This window comes from Rana temporaria, chromosome 4 (assembly GCF_905171775.1).
Source record: "Rana temporaria chromosome 4, aRanTem1.1, whole genome shotgun sequence".
Taxonomy (NCBI): Eukaryota; Metazoa; Chordata; class Amphibia; order Anura; family Ranidae; genus Rana; species Rana temporaria.
Window position 1 is genome coordinate 89,466,425 of NC_053492.1, and position 18,521 is coordinate 89,484,945.

The window sequence follows — 18,521 nt, forward strand, 5'->3', positions numbered from 1 at the left end:
ACCATCATGTTGTGGGGATGTTTCAATAAAGTTAATAAAGCGCCAACTTCAACCTTATAAAAGTGCACAGTGCTCCAATAAATACGATAGTAATAGATGTCCAGTAAAAACACTGAATAATAAATGAAATAAAGTGCTTCCAAGAGTAACTAACATGTGCAAAAATGAAATAAAAAATAAGCTGTCAGGCACCACTCCTTAATAGGATTAGGATCAATGACAACGATACCCAAATGATCAGGTTAGAGTCTCTGATGATATTCACATGTGATGGATTGCTTTTCAAGCCTTCATGGAACCATTATGCCGCGTACACACCATCACTTTATGTGATGTAAAAAATTTTTAAAAACGTCACTTTAATTGACCGTGTGTGGGGGAAAACGTTGTTTTATGTCTTGTAAAAAACGACCAAAAAAAATTGAAGCATGCTTCAATTTTATGTGTCGTTTTTCAAAAGTGCACTTTTTACTTCACAGAAATTGACCGTGTGTAGCAAAAAACGTCGTTTTCTAAGACGTTTTTTCATCCACGCATACCCAGAAGCTACTTATGAAGCAAGCTTCAATGGTAAAACGTGGTGAACGTAACCTCACTTTGCAAGAACATTGTGAGAAAACGATGGTGTGTAGGCAACTTCGTCTTTGAAAATTGGAGTTTCAAAAACGTCATTTTTTACTTCACAGAAAGTGTCGTTTTTTTTCATCACATAAAGTGATGGTGTGTACGGGGCATAATGCTCGAAAGAAAAAAGTATGAAAAAAGATCATTGTGCAGATAAAATAAGTAGAGAGCAGTTGCACTCGCACATGTCCCGCAATGTAATCTCATTTATGAAAGTCCGTTGCATACAAACAGAGCGATCTCCTCACTTATCTTTCCTTGCTCACACAACACTGAGGATGATGGCACTTGGCTCCTCCCGATGCATTGCGTCACCAGACACGTGACTTTTTTTATCTGCGCAATGATCTTTTTTTCTTTTGCGCATAATGGTTCCATAAAGGCTTGAAAAGCAATCCATCACATGTGAATATCACCAGACTCGAACCTGATCATCTAGGTATCGTTGTCTTTTTGATCCTAATCCTATTAAGGAGTGGTGCCTGACGGCTTAATTTTTATTTCATTTTTGCACATGTTCGTTACTCTTGGAAGCACTTTATTTCATTTATTATTCAGTGTTTTTACTGGACATCTATTACTATCTTATTTATTAGTATTTATTTTGGCACTGTGCACCTTTGTAAGGTTGATGTTAGCACAAAATAGGTCATTTCAATAAAGTGCTATCGGTACACCACACAATAATAGCAGCAATCATCACTTTAGTATCTTTTATAATAAGGTTCATTCACATTATTTTCACTCCAGCGCTTTAGTTATTTTGACACATACATGTTGTGAGGATGCTTTTTCTTCAGCAGGGACTGAAAAGCTGGACAAATTTGATGGGAGGATGGCTGGAGCCAAATACAGGGCAAGAAAACCTGTTAGTCTGCAAAAGACTTAACCTGCACCCCAGTCTTAACGACCCTAAACATACAGCCAGAGCTACAATAGAATGGTATAGATCAAAGCATATTCATGTGTTAGAATGGCCCAGTCAAAGTCCAGTCCTAAATCCAATTGAGAATCTGTGGCATGACTTGAAAATTGCTGTTCACAGACGCTCTCCTTCCAATCTGACAGAGCTTGAGATATTTTGCAAAGAATGGGCAAAAATGTCACTTTATAGATGTGCAAAGCTGGTAGAGACATCCCCAAAAAAGACTTGCAGCTGTAATGCAGGGAAAGGTGATTCTACAAAGTATTGGGGGGGCTGAATACAAATGCATGCCACACTTTTCACTAATTTATTTGTAAAAAAATTGAAAACGGTTTATCATTTTCCTTCCACTTCACAATTATGTGCCACTTTGTATTGGTCTATCACCCAATAATATTGGTCAAAATCCCAATAAAATACATTTACGTTATTGATTGTAACATGACAATGTGGAAAACGTCAAGGTGTATGAATACATTTTCAAGGCACTGTACCTCCCCCACTGCTTGTGCTTCAGAACTCTAGATGGTCTGGTGTCTTTATTCAACCCTACTAACTATGTTACTCTGTTCTAGTCAAGAGAAATTGTCCACTGAAGTCTTCTGTTCAGAAACACTTTTAAGTAGTGTTGATCTCATTGTCCCCTACCATGCTGCATGGATCCTCCTTCTTGACCAAGTTACTACAGGACACAGTAGTGATGTAGGGGTTTGCAGGAGAAAGCACTGAACATGACGAGGGACCAAGAAATGAATGTTCCCCTGTACAGTGCTCTAAGCAACAATGTTGCTTAGAGCGCTTGTTTGTTTAACGTGTAAGTAAACCCCCCCCCCATCGTTTTCAGCCAAGGAGGCTGCCATCTTTGCTTCTGTTTAATCTAAAACTGCCATGGCTGCACATGTTATAAGTTATGACACCAGCCACTGGATGGTTTCTCAGTTTGGTGGAGAGCGCAACCAATGGGAGTGTTATATTCCTGGCACGTGCCAGAAATTAAACTTTTTTTTAAACTGGTAAATGGATGGGTTTACTTCCGCTTTAATTAGATCACTATGCATGAAGCGTGTTGGATCAAGGTTGTTTTGCTCTGTTGAGCACTGTTGTGTATATTCAGCGTGCTGTTAGCCTGAGAGATATTCCTGCAGCACCTTGGTACTTTTTTTTTTTTTTTAGACACATCTTTTAACTTTTTTTTTTTTTTATATGCAGCTTGATTGCATTACAATAAAATAAGACGTGTGATATTTTTCTCACTTTACAAAACACAATCACTTTAAGTGCTGTGGAGGAAACAGCCAAGATAGCATGTGATGTTGCCTCTGATATAAACTCTACAAATATTTTGGGCCTCTGTCCTTTTAATATTTGTGTGGTATGTCCGAGTTTGGTGATTGAGAACAAATGCACATACATTTTTCGGATCACCACCATATAGAGTCCCCACTGTAATAACCACAGACATCTCCCCCACTGTATAGGAAGATTAGTGCTTTCTTAGTCTTACCAGAGAAGCCGGCCGAACACGAGCCGTTGATGCTGGGTGATGACGTCAGCGCGCCGCTCTAGGCTCACCTAGGCCGCCGCCGGGTGGACCAAGATGGCTGCCGCTCCGGGAGCTAAGCCAACGGCACGGCCTTTCCTATGGCAGAGGCAGCAGCGGAGCTCCGTGGATCACGTGGTGTGCTGATCCGCACACGGTGACCCGTTCGGATCACGGATCATTTACAATCCGTTGCACCACTAGTACCGATCAAAAGAATTCTGATCGATCAAAAAAAAATTACCGATCGAGGAATTAATCTTTAATTTCCACAGCCCTAATTAATTGCCAACACTGAGCTCGCATTGTTTGAGGATTTTATAATTCTTCACTGTTCAAGTACAATTATGTGAAGTATAGAAGGTTGACTGACTGATTTGTGTTTTCGGATAATGTGCATCAGAGGGCCAGAATGGAATAGACCTCTTTTTAGGACTCTGAAAGGCCCGTACACACAATCGGATTATCCGACAATAATTGTGTCATGGCAGGGTTTTTGTCAGATAATCTGACCATTTGTTGTCGGAATATCCGACAACAAATGTGGGATAGCATGCTCGCAAATTTTCCAACAACAAATGTGTGCCGTCGGGTTATCCAGTCCACCGGAATAAAATCAAACACGCATTCTCCGAACCAATGCTAACCATAAGACAACATTAGCAGAAGTTGCCCAAAGGGTGGCTCGAGAGCAGAAAAAACACGTAGTTTTGTGAATGTTGATTGAAAAAGTTCTGCCGTCTGTATGCAGAACAATTTCACGGCCAATGCCCCTTCGGACAAAATTCCACGGATTTGTCCGATGGAAATTCGATCGTGTATGAGGCTTTACAGCTGTGAATAAGTGTTTTTAGGCATCTAATGCAAACAAAAGCACCTATAAAATGTGCGTTTTTAGAACACATTAATATAAAAACGCACCCCAGACACCCTCAATCTTTTTTTATTTTCCCCACCTCACTGATATTTAAATAAACGCTTGTCAAACACACTGAACGCTATAGGCACGTTTACCAAACATTATCATGACTTAGAGGGTGTTGACAAGCTTCAGCTCCTCCCAGACTCTACATGTAGCGTTGTTTTTGCCACACAGCAACGCCAAGTGATGCAAACGGTACATGTTTTTCAAATGTGAACAGCTCTTTCTGATGTCCGTATTATCCATTGTAGGCTGCTATGCTAAGCATTCGGGGAGCAGTAAAAAATGCATTCCTAATGCCAGTGTGAACAGGGCATAACAGAAAAAAAAAATATTGGGAACAGAATATTACTGGTGCCATTTATTCAACTAGTGTTTTGTCTTCTTTACCTAACTAAGCCTCCTGTATCTGTTGTGATATTTTTATGAAAAGCCTCCTGTATCTGTTGTGATATTTTTATGAAAAATTAAAAAAAAAATGTCATTGTATCTGTAGTATGGAACCACTGCGCTCGTCTGGGCTGCGAGAAAGGGGCACCTGGAGAGCGTCAAGTCTCTGTTGCAGATGGGGGCTGATGTTGATCAGGAAGGAGCTGTAAGTATCTGACATCTTACTATTTGTTACCCAAACAAAGCTGCTGGGATTCTAAAATAAGAATGGGAAGATTTAGAATGTCAACTATAATGATGCTGTACACACAAAGACTTAAATCCTTTTCAAAATACAGTCCTCTGTCAATTGGTGGGGTTGACATATATGGTCACCCTTTTCTTTTCCAATAATGTATTATATTCCAATATAAAAAGGAGGGGGGTATAAAAACATAGTGGGATTGACATATATGGTCATCCTTTTTATGTTTTTATACCCCCCTCCTTTTTATATTGGAATATAATACATTATTGGAAAAGAAAAGGGTGACCAGATGTATCAAGGCAACCTACCACCAGCAGTTTCTACTGAAACAATTGAAACACTTGCTGGTAGATTGACCTAATCCTTTTCCTCGTTTTTGAGGTTGAATACTGCCTTCAAAAACACCAGCCTAAGCCTACATGGGGAGTTGTAGATCATCCTCCTTTTTTTTTTTGGTATTAACCAGTTAAGGACCCCTTCACGCCGATATACGTTGGCAGAATGGCACGGCTGGGCACAATCACGTACCTGTACGTGTCTCTTTAAGCCCAGCCGGTCCTTAGCTCCGTGACCGCGCCAGCGGGACCCGATCGCCACCAGTGTCCTGCGATCGGTCACCGGAGCTAAAGAACGGGAGAGGTTCCCTGTTCTTCACTGTGGCAGTGTCATTGATCGTCTGTTCCCTGACATAGGGTAAGATCGTGGTTAAACTTTCTGCATTTACACACAGAAGTTTGCTCTAAGAAAGAAGTTGGTTACAATGTTTCATGTTGTTAAAACCTTGGCAGGATTTTTTCTTTACTCGCACTTTTTAAACAGCTTTTTTTTCTTTTTCCTTTCTGCTAATTAAGGGGAGGGTTTAATTGTTCACAGGTGTGTGTTTGTTCACAGGTCTTCACAGGTGAGTATTAAAGTGGCTGTACAAGCTCCCAGAGGAGCTGGCTCCCAATGATGGTGGCTTCACATGTGGACTCTCTGATCAGAAGTGCATTCTTTGATCAAAAGTGCGAGTTAAAAACCAGGATTTGGCTATCATTTGCTTCTGCTTGCAGATTTGTTTTTTCCCCTCTTTTTCTCTGACACTTTTTAAACAGCTTTTTTTTCTTTTTCCTTTCTGCTAATTAAGGGGAGGGTTTAATTGTTCACAGGTGTGTGTTTGTTCACAGGTCTTCACAGGTGAGTATTAAAGTGGCTGTACAAGCTCCCAGAGGAGCTGGCTCCCAGTTGATGGTGGCTTCACATGTGGACTCTCTGATCAGAAGTGCATTCTTTGATCAAAAGTGCGAGTTAAAAACCAGGAGTTTGAAACAGGAGGTAAGACAGGAGTCTTCATTATTTTTTTCAATCACTGATCCAGAACAAGCTTGCAGCTAATAAAGTTGGAACTCTTGCTATATAGATTCAGCGGTGCAGCAGACGCTCTCATCTTAGTCTGCTCACCCCAGGGATAGTGAGAGCAGGACGCTCTCAAACGAGTCGGCTCTCCCCAGGGATAGTGCAGCCAGGCAGGGTCCACCACACCCCCCTAGCCAATTGATCCAGGGTTGCACCGATCGCCGTTAAGGGGTCAGGAAGGAATTTTTTCCCCCGATCGCTGCAGATTGGCACAGCACGCCGGGGGTTTTTCGCCTTCCTCTGGACCAATCGGGGAGAGAAGACTCAACGAGTGACGGCTCACTTGGACAGTCTTCCACCCATCACGTCCGGCGTCTCGCGGCTCTTCCCGCATCCGCGCCAGACCAGGCCTCATTCGCGGCCGCCGCAATTAGGAAAGACTGATGACAATGTGACTGGCGACAATGGCTAATCTGCGATACTCTGCGCACTCTATTCGGGGTCTGAGACAATTCGCAACAGCATTACCAGCCGTCACCAAAAAGGCCTTAAAAATAGAGCAACTTTGAGATTCGATCGACGATCGACCATCAAAAATTTTAACTATTTAACCCAGCTCGAGCACATATCATGTGCTTTGATCAACACAAGATCGGCAGTAAAACACCGATTAGAAATCCACGATTTCTTACTACAAAACGATCTAGACTGCCTCTTTATTACAGAAAGCTGGCTCTCAGACGACTGCAACACCATTCTCGGAGAATTGGTGCCAGAAAACTATCGCATTATAACGGAAAACAGAATAGGGCAAAGAGGAGGAGGCCTGGCGGTGATCCACAAGAATCGCATTACAATCACTAAGCCAGCCCTTCAAAATCCTCTTCCATTCATGGAAACCCTTACTCTTCAACTTCAAACTTCCCCCCAGGAGACTGTTCACATTCTCCTCTGCTATAGGCCACCTGGGCCAAAATCGCAGTTTTTGCCATCATTAACGGAGTTTATATCCACTTATACCCTTAACAGCAAACACCTTTTGCTGCTCGGGGACTTTAATCTGTGGGCCAACTCCGCACAGGATCCCATTGCGGACGCCTGCATTGATCACCTGGAGGGATTAGGGCTACAGCAACTTATATGCGGGCCAACACATGCTTCAGGTCACACACTCGACCTAATTTTCAGACAAAATCTGAAAATAAGCATTTTAGAAAATGAACCATTGCCATGGACAGACCACCATGCAATTAATTTCATAATCTCCAAAATTCCCCCAGTGATAAAAGCACCCAAGCCGGTGACAATACACTGGGCTAGATCTCAGAAGAAGCTCCATTCGGAACTCTTCAAATCTACCTTGGGAAACAGAATCAAAACAATCCATCCACATCAAACAGCCGCAGATACACTGGACGCCATAAACGCAGCCCTGCTACAGTCAGCCGATTTAGTAGCACCGAAACGCAAAGCCTGCATTCGAAAAAGAAAGTCCGGCTGGTTCAACAACCAGCTGTCGCTTCTGAAGCAAGAGCGCAGAAGGGCGGAAGCCGCCTGGAAAAGAAGTCCTGCAGAGGATAACCTCATCATCTACAAGGCAATAACAACACGATATCATAAAGAAATCTTCAAAGCCAAGAAACATCATTTTTCTTTGGCGATTAACAGCGCCCTAAACCGCCCCCGCGAACTCTTCAAGATGGTCACCCAGACCATGAACCCAGGATGTCTTGAAGTCCCCAACTCAGACACCCAAGAGTTCTGCAATGAACTATCGGATTTCTTCATCAACAAAATTGAAAGAATCCGGGAAAGCATCATGCAAAACAATACCCCCCTCAACCCCACCGTCAATCAACCACAAAACACCCACAGAAACGCTCTACAATCAACAAAGTTCACTCTGGAACCGATCTCCATCGATACCACAAAAAATATCATTGGTGCTTTGCGGAACAGCACATCGCCCAATGATATCATCCCCACCAAACTGCTGAAGGAATGTGCCGACATCCTGGCACCACCCATCACACAGCTTATAAACCAGTCATTTAAGGAAGGCACAGTGCCATCCCTGTTGAAAGAGGGCACAATCCAGCCCATCTTGAAAAAACCTAACCTGGATCCCAAGGACCCAACTCACCGCCGTCCCATAACAGGCCTTAATGTTCTCTCCAAGATAATGGAGAAAGTAGTGGTACAACAGCTGCAACAGCATCTAGATACCCACAATCTACTGGATCCATTACAATCAGGCTTCCGTCCCGGACACGGGACAGAAACGGCCTTACTCAAAATATGGGACGATGCCCTCGAGGCCGCAGACGAAGGAGAATCTTGTCTCCTGGTTCTGCTGGACCTAAGCGCAGCCTTTGACACGGTAGACCACAAACTGTTACTGATGCGACTAGCCAAGGTAGCAGAAGTCGCAGAAGGTGATTTACCATGGTTTTCTTCCTTTCTTGAAAACCGATCACAAACAGTTAAATTGGGTTGTTTCACGTCGGAAAAGCGCACGGTGTCATGTGGAGTCCCCCAAGGATCCCCCCTGTCACCGGTGCTTTTCAACATCTATCTTCGCCCTCTCTTTGATATTATCAGTAGCCAAGAACTACTCTATCACTCTTATGCAGACGATACGCAACTGTATTTTCGCATCTGCAACAAAAAGGATCATCATCTCAGTTTAGAGAAATGTCTCTCTTTGATAGAAAACTGGATGACTAAGAGTTATCTTAAACTCAACAGTTCAAAAACAGAACTCCTTATGTTTCACGCCAGCCGAAAGAGTCAACTGGCAACAACCTGGACACCCCCGCCCATTCTGGGCCAAATCATCACCCCTAGCTCCAAAGTCAAAAGTCTCGGGGTCATCTTCGACACCTTCATGACAATGGACGCACAAATAGGGTCAGTAGTCAGCGGAGCGCACCATCTGTTGCGCCTACTACGCAGACTTATTCCATTTATCCCCAAAGAAGACGTAGCAGTCGTGGTGGGAACAATCGTGAATTCCAGACTGGACTATGCAAATGCCCTTTACCTCGGACTCCCAAAGTACCAAATCTCTCGTCTGCAAGTCGTACAGAATACGGCCGCCAGACTTGTGACTGGGAAAAAAAAATGGGAATCAATCTCACCTTCGTTGAGAACCCTTCACTGGCTGCCAGTAAAAGACAGAATTGCATTTAAAGCACTCTGCCTGACACATAAGTGCATCCATGGGAAGGCTCCGCAATATCTTTGCGACAAGATAGAACCTCACAATTCGAATCGCGTTCTGCGATCCACCGACCAAAATCTGGTCAGGGTACCAAAAACCAAATACAAGTCCAAAGGAGAAAGAAGGTTTGCTTTTCAGGGTCCTAGACTATGGAACGCTTTACCAACCAGCATTCGGTTGGAGGAAAACCACCTGACTTTCAGAAGACGAATCAAAACTCTGCTCTTTTGATGACATGAGACACGAACAACTAGCGCCCAGAGGCGATTCGGTTCGCATGCGCCGCGCTTTATAAGTTTTTCATTCATTCATTCATTCACAGAAGTTTATCCCTTTGATCTAAGAAGGCAGCATTAGTTAGTGTTTCCTGTTAAGAACTTGGCAGAGCTGATAAGTCTCCCAACTGGTTATATAAAAGAATCTGCAAACTCTGCATTGGAGATCGTCAGGGGGGTTGAATCGAGATCACGATTTTTTAACGATTAATTGTGCAGCTCTATCTGAATGTCGGCTGTATTTTTTATTTTTGGAAACCGGCCGTTGTCTCTCAACATTCAGCCCACATGTACAGGGCTTTAGTTGTATGTGACTATTATGCTTGTGTAAAAGAAAAAGAAAAAAAAACACTTTTCAATTCCCATTAAAGAAAAACGAATTACAGTTGTTGGATATGTTTTCCTTTCACCTAAGCTAGTGAATAAACTTTAATTCTGTACTTTTTTTTTTTTTTTTTTTTTACACTTTCCATTCTCTAGAATTCGATGACCGCCCTGATTGTGGCTGTAAAAGGTGGCTACACTGAGACCGTAAAGGAAATTTTAAAGCGAAATCCCAATGTGAATTTGACTGACAAAGATGGGAACACTGCTCTGGCAATCGCCGCCAAGGAGGGCCATACGGAGATTGTGCAGGATCTTCTCGATGCTGGAACTTATGTCAATATACCTGATCGGGTGAGCTTTTATTATTTTTATTTTTGTGTTTTTTATTTCAATTTTATTTTTAAGACATTCTTTTTGTTTATTAAGCTAATCAATAAATGCAATGCTAGACCACAGTCTTTAATACTGTAAAGTGTATCCTAGGGGATGCTAGAGGCAGATTCGGGGGGTTGTTTTGCATGGAAAAGTCAACTTTTGTATCATTCATTGTGCACCTGTATCATTGGAGAAAGAGGTGTGTAGACAAAGAGGAGGGTGTGACTGTGTCTTATGACGTCCACCCGGAAGATGAAAGGTTCCTGCCGACGTCATTTTACAATGACTCGGTAAGGAACAGGTTAAAGTCAACATATTCATTGATTTTAAGCTCAACTTCAGGGAAAGTAAAAAAAAAAAAAAATTTCCTTGCAGTGAGGTTGCAAGGGTTAAATGCTCGTTTGGGTCTAGGTCACAGGGAAAGCAGTTCTACGTGCCCAATCCTCCCCTGCATTGGTCTTGGAAGAAAAACAAAAAAACAGAATTTCCCTGAACAGGATCAGGGGAGGAGGCCTTAAAGTGGAATGCTTATGGGTGGAGCTGTGCTTTAAGTTTTGTAAGGGATTTGGTTTTATAGTGTTCGAAGATTCTGAGTAACAGCCCATCATCCCATCAACTGGCAAAAAACTGTCCAGTCTTTCATCGAAATAAACAAAGATTTCTTATATATGCATTGATTGGAATAATCAGAGAAAACAAAGGTAGTGTTATGCAGGTCATGGTTATTCTATAACTGTAAAGATCTACCTTTTGGAAAGAAGCTCAAAATTATCTTTTTGAAAACCTAGATATCCTTTCTTTTCTTCCATGCAGAATGGAGATACTGTACTGATCGGAGCGGTTCGAGGAGGTCATGTTGAAATTGTACGGGCTCTACTGAACAAGTATGCTGATATTGACATCAGAGGACAGGTAAATAAATGTCTTTTGTTCTTCATGTTCCACATTGTGTTGGGGGACTGATTTGGTGTAATCAGAGATTTTTTTTAAATGGGTTATAAGCGTGCAGTGGGATTTTGAAAAGTGTATTTTAATAATCTATTCCCCTTAAAATGCCAATGTTTAAGAGAAAATGGCATATAATTTATCATTTTATACCTATTAGAATAAATGCTAAACTTAGGATTAAATTTTTCTAGGATAATAAAACTGCCTTATATTGGGCTGTTGAGAAAGGCAACGCCACCATGGTTCGGGATATCCTACAGTGTAATCCAGATACGGAATTCTGCACAAAGGTAATATGTTTACTTTTTTTTTTTGTGTTTTTTTTATTTTTTGTATGCATTTTTTTTTCCCTGATATTTGCTGCTTGTGTGTTTTCTCTCCCTTTCTTTTTTGTTTTCACAAATCTTAATTGGTTTAGTAGACACATTCTTTGCCTGAAAAGTGCACTTGGCATATGTTCTGCTAGAGAAGTAATCCTTGATTGTTGTAGGAAGTGTGTGTGTGTGTGTTTTTTTTTTTTTTTTTTGTAAGCTTAAAGTATAAGTAAAGGCAAAACCTATCAGGTTTTTATCATTGTCTGTTCATCCTCTCTATTTGTCCTGTTTACCATTAGCAGTAAAAGTAAAAGAAAACATTTTGGGCTGTCCCCAGAAAAGTTATAGAGGGGAAATTATCCAATGGGTGACACTGGCTCTGGTGACTTGGGGGTCCCCAGGGGATTCTTTCAATCTGCAGGGATTTCCTCTTGCATCCTTTTTGGCTATTAGACAGGACGTGAAAGGAAATCTCCCAAACGGGGCGCAGAAAAAAAAAAGTTATAATCCTAGCCTCTGGATCTATCCAAAATGGGGGGAGTAAAAAGTTTTGCCTATAGTTTTTAAAACAGATTATTTAAAAATACAGATTTTCTTTTTGATCTGTACCAAGCCGCTTTGGAAATACCTACTTTCTCTGCACTTTCAGAACTTTCCTTTCATGCTCAAAGCTGTGGAAACACTTCTCTGTTTACTGTGTATTTTAGCCACATTCTAATGCGTACACACAAACGGTTTTCCCATCGGAAAAAGTCAGATGTGAGCTTTTGGATGGGAATTTTGACCGTGTGTATGCTCCATCTGACTTTTTCTGTCGGAATTTCCACCAGCAAAAGTTTGAGAGCTGGTTGTCTATTTTCCAGACGGAAAAAATTCCTATCGGAAAAACCGTTCGTCTGTATGGAATTCCGATATGCATGCTTGGAATCCAGCAGATGAGCCAAACTGCCTACTGAACTTCATTGATCTTGGCTCATCGTACATGTTGTACGTCACCGCGTTCTTGACAGGCGGAATTTGGTGTGACCGTGTGTATGCAAGACAAGCTTGAACAGAATTCAGTCTGAAAAACCATCCAAGGTTTTTCCAACGGGAAAACCGATCGTGTGTACGCGGCATAAGCCTAATCTTTTTGGCCCTGTAGAGAAAAAAAAAATCACTATTCTTGCCTGTTCTGCAGACACTCCGGTCCCACGTTGACCGTGTGGAGGCATTTTTCCTGCAGTAGGTTTTGTATGTAATAAAATGTAACTTTTTTTTTTCTGTTTATTCCATATGTTATGCAGGATGGAGAAACACCTCTGATTAAATCCACAAAGATGAGAAACATTGAAATTGTGGAGCTCTTACTGGATAAGGGAGCTAAGGTTTCTGCAATTGATAAGGTAAGAGAAACACCAGTCCAGTCTATGGACAATCCAGCCTGCCCACAGAAAAAGTAATAGAGGGGAAATTTTCCAATGGGGACACTAGTTCAAGTGACCTGGGCCCCCCCAATAGATTCCCTTTATTTACAGGGATTCCCTCTCGCTTCCTGTTTGGCTATGAGACATAAGTGAAGATAAATCTCCCAATGTGGGATAGATGATGGAAAGTCAATTTTGATGGGTTATAAGTAGGGCTGTTACTGATCAAAATTTTTCTGTTCGATTAATCGTTTTTTTTTTTTATTGATTAATCGACTAATTTCGATTAATTATAACGCACATACAGATCCAACTACTTTTAGCTGATCTCCTTGCAGGCTGATTCCCAGTGCAGCTACCAACAACTGGAAAAATGGATAGCAGGATACAAAAAACACACAAAGGCAGCACTCGATGGGAATAGCATTAAAACTTTTATAGTCTTCAAGTAGGTAACCAAATATTGCACTGGAGATAAAATCGATGTAGCTACATAAACTGTAAAAATGGTGCGAGTAATACCAAACGGTACCAAAAGCAGTCATAAAAACATGTAGCTAAGTATGATACTGGTATAAAAATGTGTACAACGATACCACTGCTGAATCCAGATGAGGAGAGGTTAACATCAGTCCATCGGCATGTAGATGTCCCATGAAGGGAACTATCACAACTCCCAGTGGATGACTGTAGAATCCCAGGTTAATAGAGGTAAGTGATGGAGGGAAGTGTAACAGCCCTTGCGTGTGGCAGATAGTGAGGTCCCGCCGGCATGTAGATATGAAGGCACAGCAAAGGAGCCCTTCAGATGGACACGGCAAGCCCCGCCGGTGTCCGTGACGTTACTGGATCTCCAACGGGACAACCCGGCGGAGAGGTGAGTACCAATCGAAAGAATTTTAATCGATCAAAAAGATTTTGATCGATCAAATAAATTAAGATTAATCGATGAATTAAAAGTTAATTTGCACAGCCCTAGTTATAACCCTGCAAACCTCTATCCAAAATGGTGGGGGGTTTGCCTTTTCTACATTTAAAGGCTGAGAACGCGTTTTGTGTATGGCATCATTTTCAGTCCATTTAGATATCGCTGGGGATTTTTGACAAACTTTTTGTTTCAGAAAGGAGACACTCCTCTACATATTGCCATCAGAGGCAGAAGTCGGAAACTTGCAGAATTGCTTCTTAGGAACCCAAAAGATGGCAGATTACTGTACAGGCCAAATAAGGCGGGAGAGACTCCATATAACATAGACTGCACCCACCAGAAGAGCATTCTTACCCAGATATTTGGAGCCAGTAAGTATAGTTGTTTTGTTGGCTTGCATTAATCTGCAATACTTCTGTATACTTGCCTGTCACCTACAAGCAAACCTTTTTTATAGGCAGAATCCTATTCATGCTTAAAGGGAACTGTAGTTTTGCAAGTGTTGCTAAGGCCCCTTTCACACTACTGCCACTTCAAAGTTGCGATTTTTTTCCGCGATTTTGCGGTGATTTCAGGAAATGCCTGTGTAAGTGGCATCAACATCGGGGACTACTTTGAAGTCGGATCGACTTGAAGTCGTACTAATATGAATATATAAATAACAAGCTGCGCAAAGGATGTAATGGTATCCAAATGAGCCAATACAATCATTAAATATAAATGTATGAAAGTTGTAATATCACTAATTATAGTGACACAGATGGGATGCCCTATCAGTACAGTGATCCAATTAGTCCCAAATATATGAGCAAATGAATGTTCGAATATTTTCAGATGAAAATCGGAAAAAATGCTTGAAGGTGCAGAGTCTTCCTATAGGTGAATTGGTGACCCCAAACCAGAACAAACCAAAGAAAAGTGACGTAATAGGAAATAAATCCCCCACCTTCTAAATGACTGCCTCTTACTGAAGATGAAGATCCCAACTAGAGATCTTCTGTTGGTGTATGGCCTGTAACCCAGCCTGGGTGTCTTTACAACCGGATATCCCTTCTTCGGCAATGTGCCAATCCTCAGCCACTCACAAAACAGTCACATGTAGTCACAGCCAGGTGAGGAAAGAGAAAGGGCCAACATAGCGTAATCCAGTAACATTTATTAAAAAATTGAGTTAAAATTACACTTGGTGTTTATATAAAAATTTGCTTGTGAAATTGTATAGCCGGCCGGCTAACACGGCCCGTTCACTCCGGGACTCTTGTTATATAGTGGTGACGTCAGCACGCCGTTTCTCCCTACGTAGTTTCGTCAAAACTGACTCCAGGGGCACTAATATGAATGGTTGTCAAACGACTTGTCATGCTACTTTTCCGTCACAAATCGTAGGAGAAGTGTGAAAGGGGCCTTATATTCTAAAATGTCTGTGAAGCATCTCATTTTATTCAGGTCATGATATACAGTATCTAGTAGTAGTTGGTTCTATTTAACTGGACTTGTTTTGCAGTATTGAAGATGTTTCATGGCTTCTCCAGATCACCACTTAAATTCTTTTGAGACTACATGTGTGGCTATTCATACTTTGGTATTTTCTTGACATTCATTTAAAGCGGGGGTTCACCCTATTGATAAAATAGTAGCGCGAGCTACAGTATGCCTGTCTTTATTTTTTTATCCCCGTACTCACTGTGCACTCGTAGATAAAAGATTACGACTCCCAGCGGGGAATGGGCGTTTCTATGGAGAGAGAAGGTGATTGACGGCCGGCTCTGGCACGTCACGCTTCTCCGGAAATAGCCGAAATAGGACTTGGCGCTTCACGGCGCCTGCGCATAGTCTGTGCGCAGGCGCCGTATAGCGCCGTGAAGAGCCGAGACCTGTTCCGGCTGTCTTCGGGGAGCGTGACGTGCCTGAGCCGGCCGCCAATCACCTTCCCTCTCCATAGGAACGCCCATTCCCCGCGGGGAGTCGCAATCTTCTATCTACGAGTGCACAGTGAGTACGGGGATAAAAAAATAGACAGGCATACTGTAGCTCGCGCTACTATGCCTCATTTTATGGTAAAATGTTGTCATGGAGGGTGAACCACCGCTTTAACTGAAGTGACTTGGACAAGCTACAAAACCTCTTCAGCATTTCAGAGCAAGTCTATATGAATGGGACTATTAAATATTCTGAAATGATCCGTTTGTCACTGTATCAGTGCTGCCTCAGCTCTGGTGAGGCTCATTCACGTACGTGTTTCTTATGAAAAAGAAGCAATGCTCATTAATATATTATAATATATGGAATTTTGACATGTTTTGTTGTGTTTTTGAAGCATTGAAAAAGCTCAAAGTGTGCTTTATATAGGTCCATGAAAGTGTTGTTTTTCTAGTGGGAAGTGCCTAATGGAGAAGTGATGTGAAGAATATTATCTACTATGAGGTGTGGTTAGGTTGTGGTGTGATAGCATGCTTTTTCAAACAAATGGCAACTGCCCTAACTTATAACTGTCCTCAACAACAAAGAGCACATAGAAGGGCGAAACATTTCAAACAAAAGCTAAGAAATTCCCAGCTCAACTTGCCAACCAGCCTGTATCGAAGCAAATTGCCCTGTCTTAACAGTTCACGTAAAAAATGGGTTTAGTTTGAAAACATTTGCAAATAGATGTGTATGCTGCAGAGATTGCTACAAGTCACTCCAGTATTATCTGCAGTCCTAACTATACATTTTGAGAGCCGCCATAGGAGTACATATATAGTAATGGATAGATTGAGGGCAGTTTTGCCTGGAGGGAGTCCACTCCTCAAAGGCACAGGGGCGCACCGAATACCCAGCAAATGGCACAATGGCTACTTTTTTTTTGTGAATTCTCTGCAAGATGGATTTGTATACTTTGATCTCTTTGACACCTGGCGTGGTTCAGCTCGATGTTGCTGAAATAGCATTATCGCCAGTGGCAAAGCTTTTTAAGGGGTATTTTATGAGTGTGAAAGCAGTGTGTGCCTTGGAAAAAGTATTCCTACCCCTTGAAATTTTCCAAGTTTTGTCATGTTACAACCAAAGACATACTTTTATATTTTATATATACACAATCCTTCACCCACAGTTGATTCAGAGGAAGACTAAAAAAAAAACGGCAAAGCGTGCTCCAATTTGCAACAGCAGGGGAAAAAATTTCCTTCCTGATCCAATCGGTTTTTCCCTGGATCAACTTTAAATGTCAGTAACCAGTTATGTTATGTATATTTAGGAACGTATCTAGGCCTTTGCTTTAAGAATTAAAATAAAAAATCTACTGAGCTGACCAGAACCACCTCTGGAGGGAGTCTATTCCACATTTTCACAGCTCTTATTGTGAAGAAACCTTTCCGTGTTTGGAGAGGAAATCTTTTTTTCCTCTAGATGTAAGGGTGCCCCCTTGTCCTTTGTGATAACCTAAACTGACCGGCCGGGCAAAGCGGGCATTAATCAGAGACGCAGCCAAGAGGCCCATGGTAACTCTGGAGGAGCTGCAGAGATCCACAGCTCAGGAGGGAGAATCTGTCCACAGGACAACCTTTAGTCGTGCACGCCACAAATCTGGCCTTTATGGAAGAGTGATAATAAAGCCATTGTTGAAGGAAAGCCATAAGAAGTCCCGTTTTGTGAGAAGCGATGTGGGGGACACGGCAAACATGGGAAGAAGGTGCTCTGGTCAGATGAGAACAAAATATAACTTTTTGAACTCTTTGTGTTGGTCTATCTAAAATCCCAATAAATTGCATTTACTTTTTTTGGTTGTAACATGACAATAGTGAAAGCAGTATGAATATTTTTCAAGGCACTGTATGTGCAAGATCATAATTTGGGCCCTTTTGCCAGAGGAAAAGAAGCAGCTTGCTGCGGCAAAAATTTGGTGGTTGCGATGGCTTTTGGTAGCCCCTGCTGAGTACATGATGTACAGAGTTCAGGCATACGCTTATTGCTGGTTGATGCCTTTGCCTGCATACAGAAGCAAATGGTGTTGCCACATCGCTGCTCTGTACAAAGAGGGAGTGGCAGGAGCTGCTCTGTCCTAGTTCTCTATTTTACAGTGCATTTTGGGATACAGGAACCTCCCACTATTTCTTCCCCAGTGCCCAGCTAACATGCCATAAATGCTCTGGTTGAGATTAAGGTTACAGAGCATTAGCATTAAAATCAGTGGAGTTGGCTGACAATCGATGATGCCTTTTATGAAGGCATCATTCTGCATTATAATAAAACATAATGTTACCGCTCCTTTAAATTGTAAATTTAGGACTGTTGTGGGCGGACTTTAAAGGTACCAGAAGGAATTCACCATAATTTGAAAAAATATAATTTTAATACATATTTATAAACAAGTTACTAAAATTCATATTAAAACATACAGATTTGACTCTCCATAGGAGTCATACAATTTTAGCAACTTCCTAATGATACATATAGGACAATATAAGTCTACGTTTCGCTTGTCGCTTCCTCAGGACCTATTGTCACATATTAAAGAAGATGGAATCTGAAATGCATGTACAGATTCCCTCTTCTTTCATACGTGACAATAAGTCCTGAGGAAGCGAAACGTAGGCTTATATTGTCCTATATGTATCATTAGGGAATTGCTCAAATTGTATGACTCCTATGGAGAGTCAAATCTGTATGTTTTTAATATGAATTTTTTGTAACTTTTTTTTATAAATATGTATTAAAATTATATATTTTTTTTCAAATTATGGAGAATTCCTTCTGGTACCTTT

The 18,521-nt window shown here is 41.5% G+C and overlaps 1 protein-coding gene across 3 annotated transcripts in view; it reads left to right on the forward strand.

The window, feature by feature from the left end:
• The window catches only part of KIDINS220 (kinase D interacting substrate 220), a 180,711-nt gene that overhangs the window by 36,742 nt on the left and 125,448 nt on the right, over window positions 1–18,521 (forward strand). For all 3 annotated transcript variants that reach the window (XM_040348643.1, XM_040348644.1, XM_040348645.1), the window contains exons 7-12: window positions 4,508–4,606; window positions 9,962–10,159; window positions 10,997–11,095; window positions 11,323–11,421; window positions 12,732–12,830; window positions 13,973–14,150. In XM_040348643.1, the coding sequence (XP_040204577.1) occupies window positions 4,508–4,606; window positions 9,962–10,159; window positions 10,997–11,095; window positions 11,323–11,421; window positions 12,732–12,830; window positions 13,973–14,150 (772 nt within the window). The remainder of the gene's footprint in view (window positions 1–4,507; window positions 4,607–9,961; window positions 10,160–10,996; window positions 11,096–11,322; window positions 11,422–12,731; window positions 12,831–13,972; window positions 14,151–18,521) is intronic.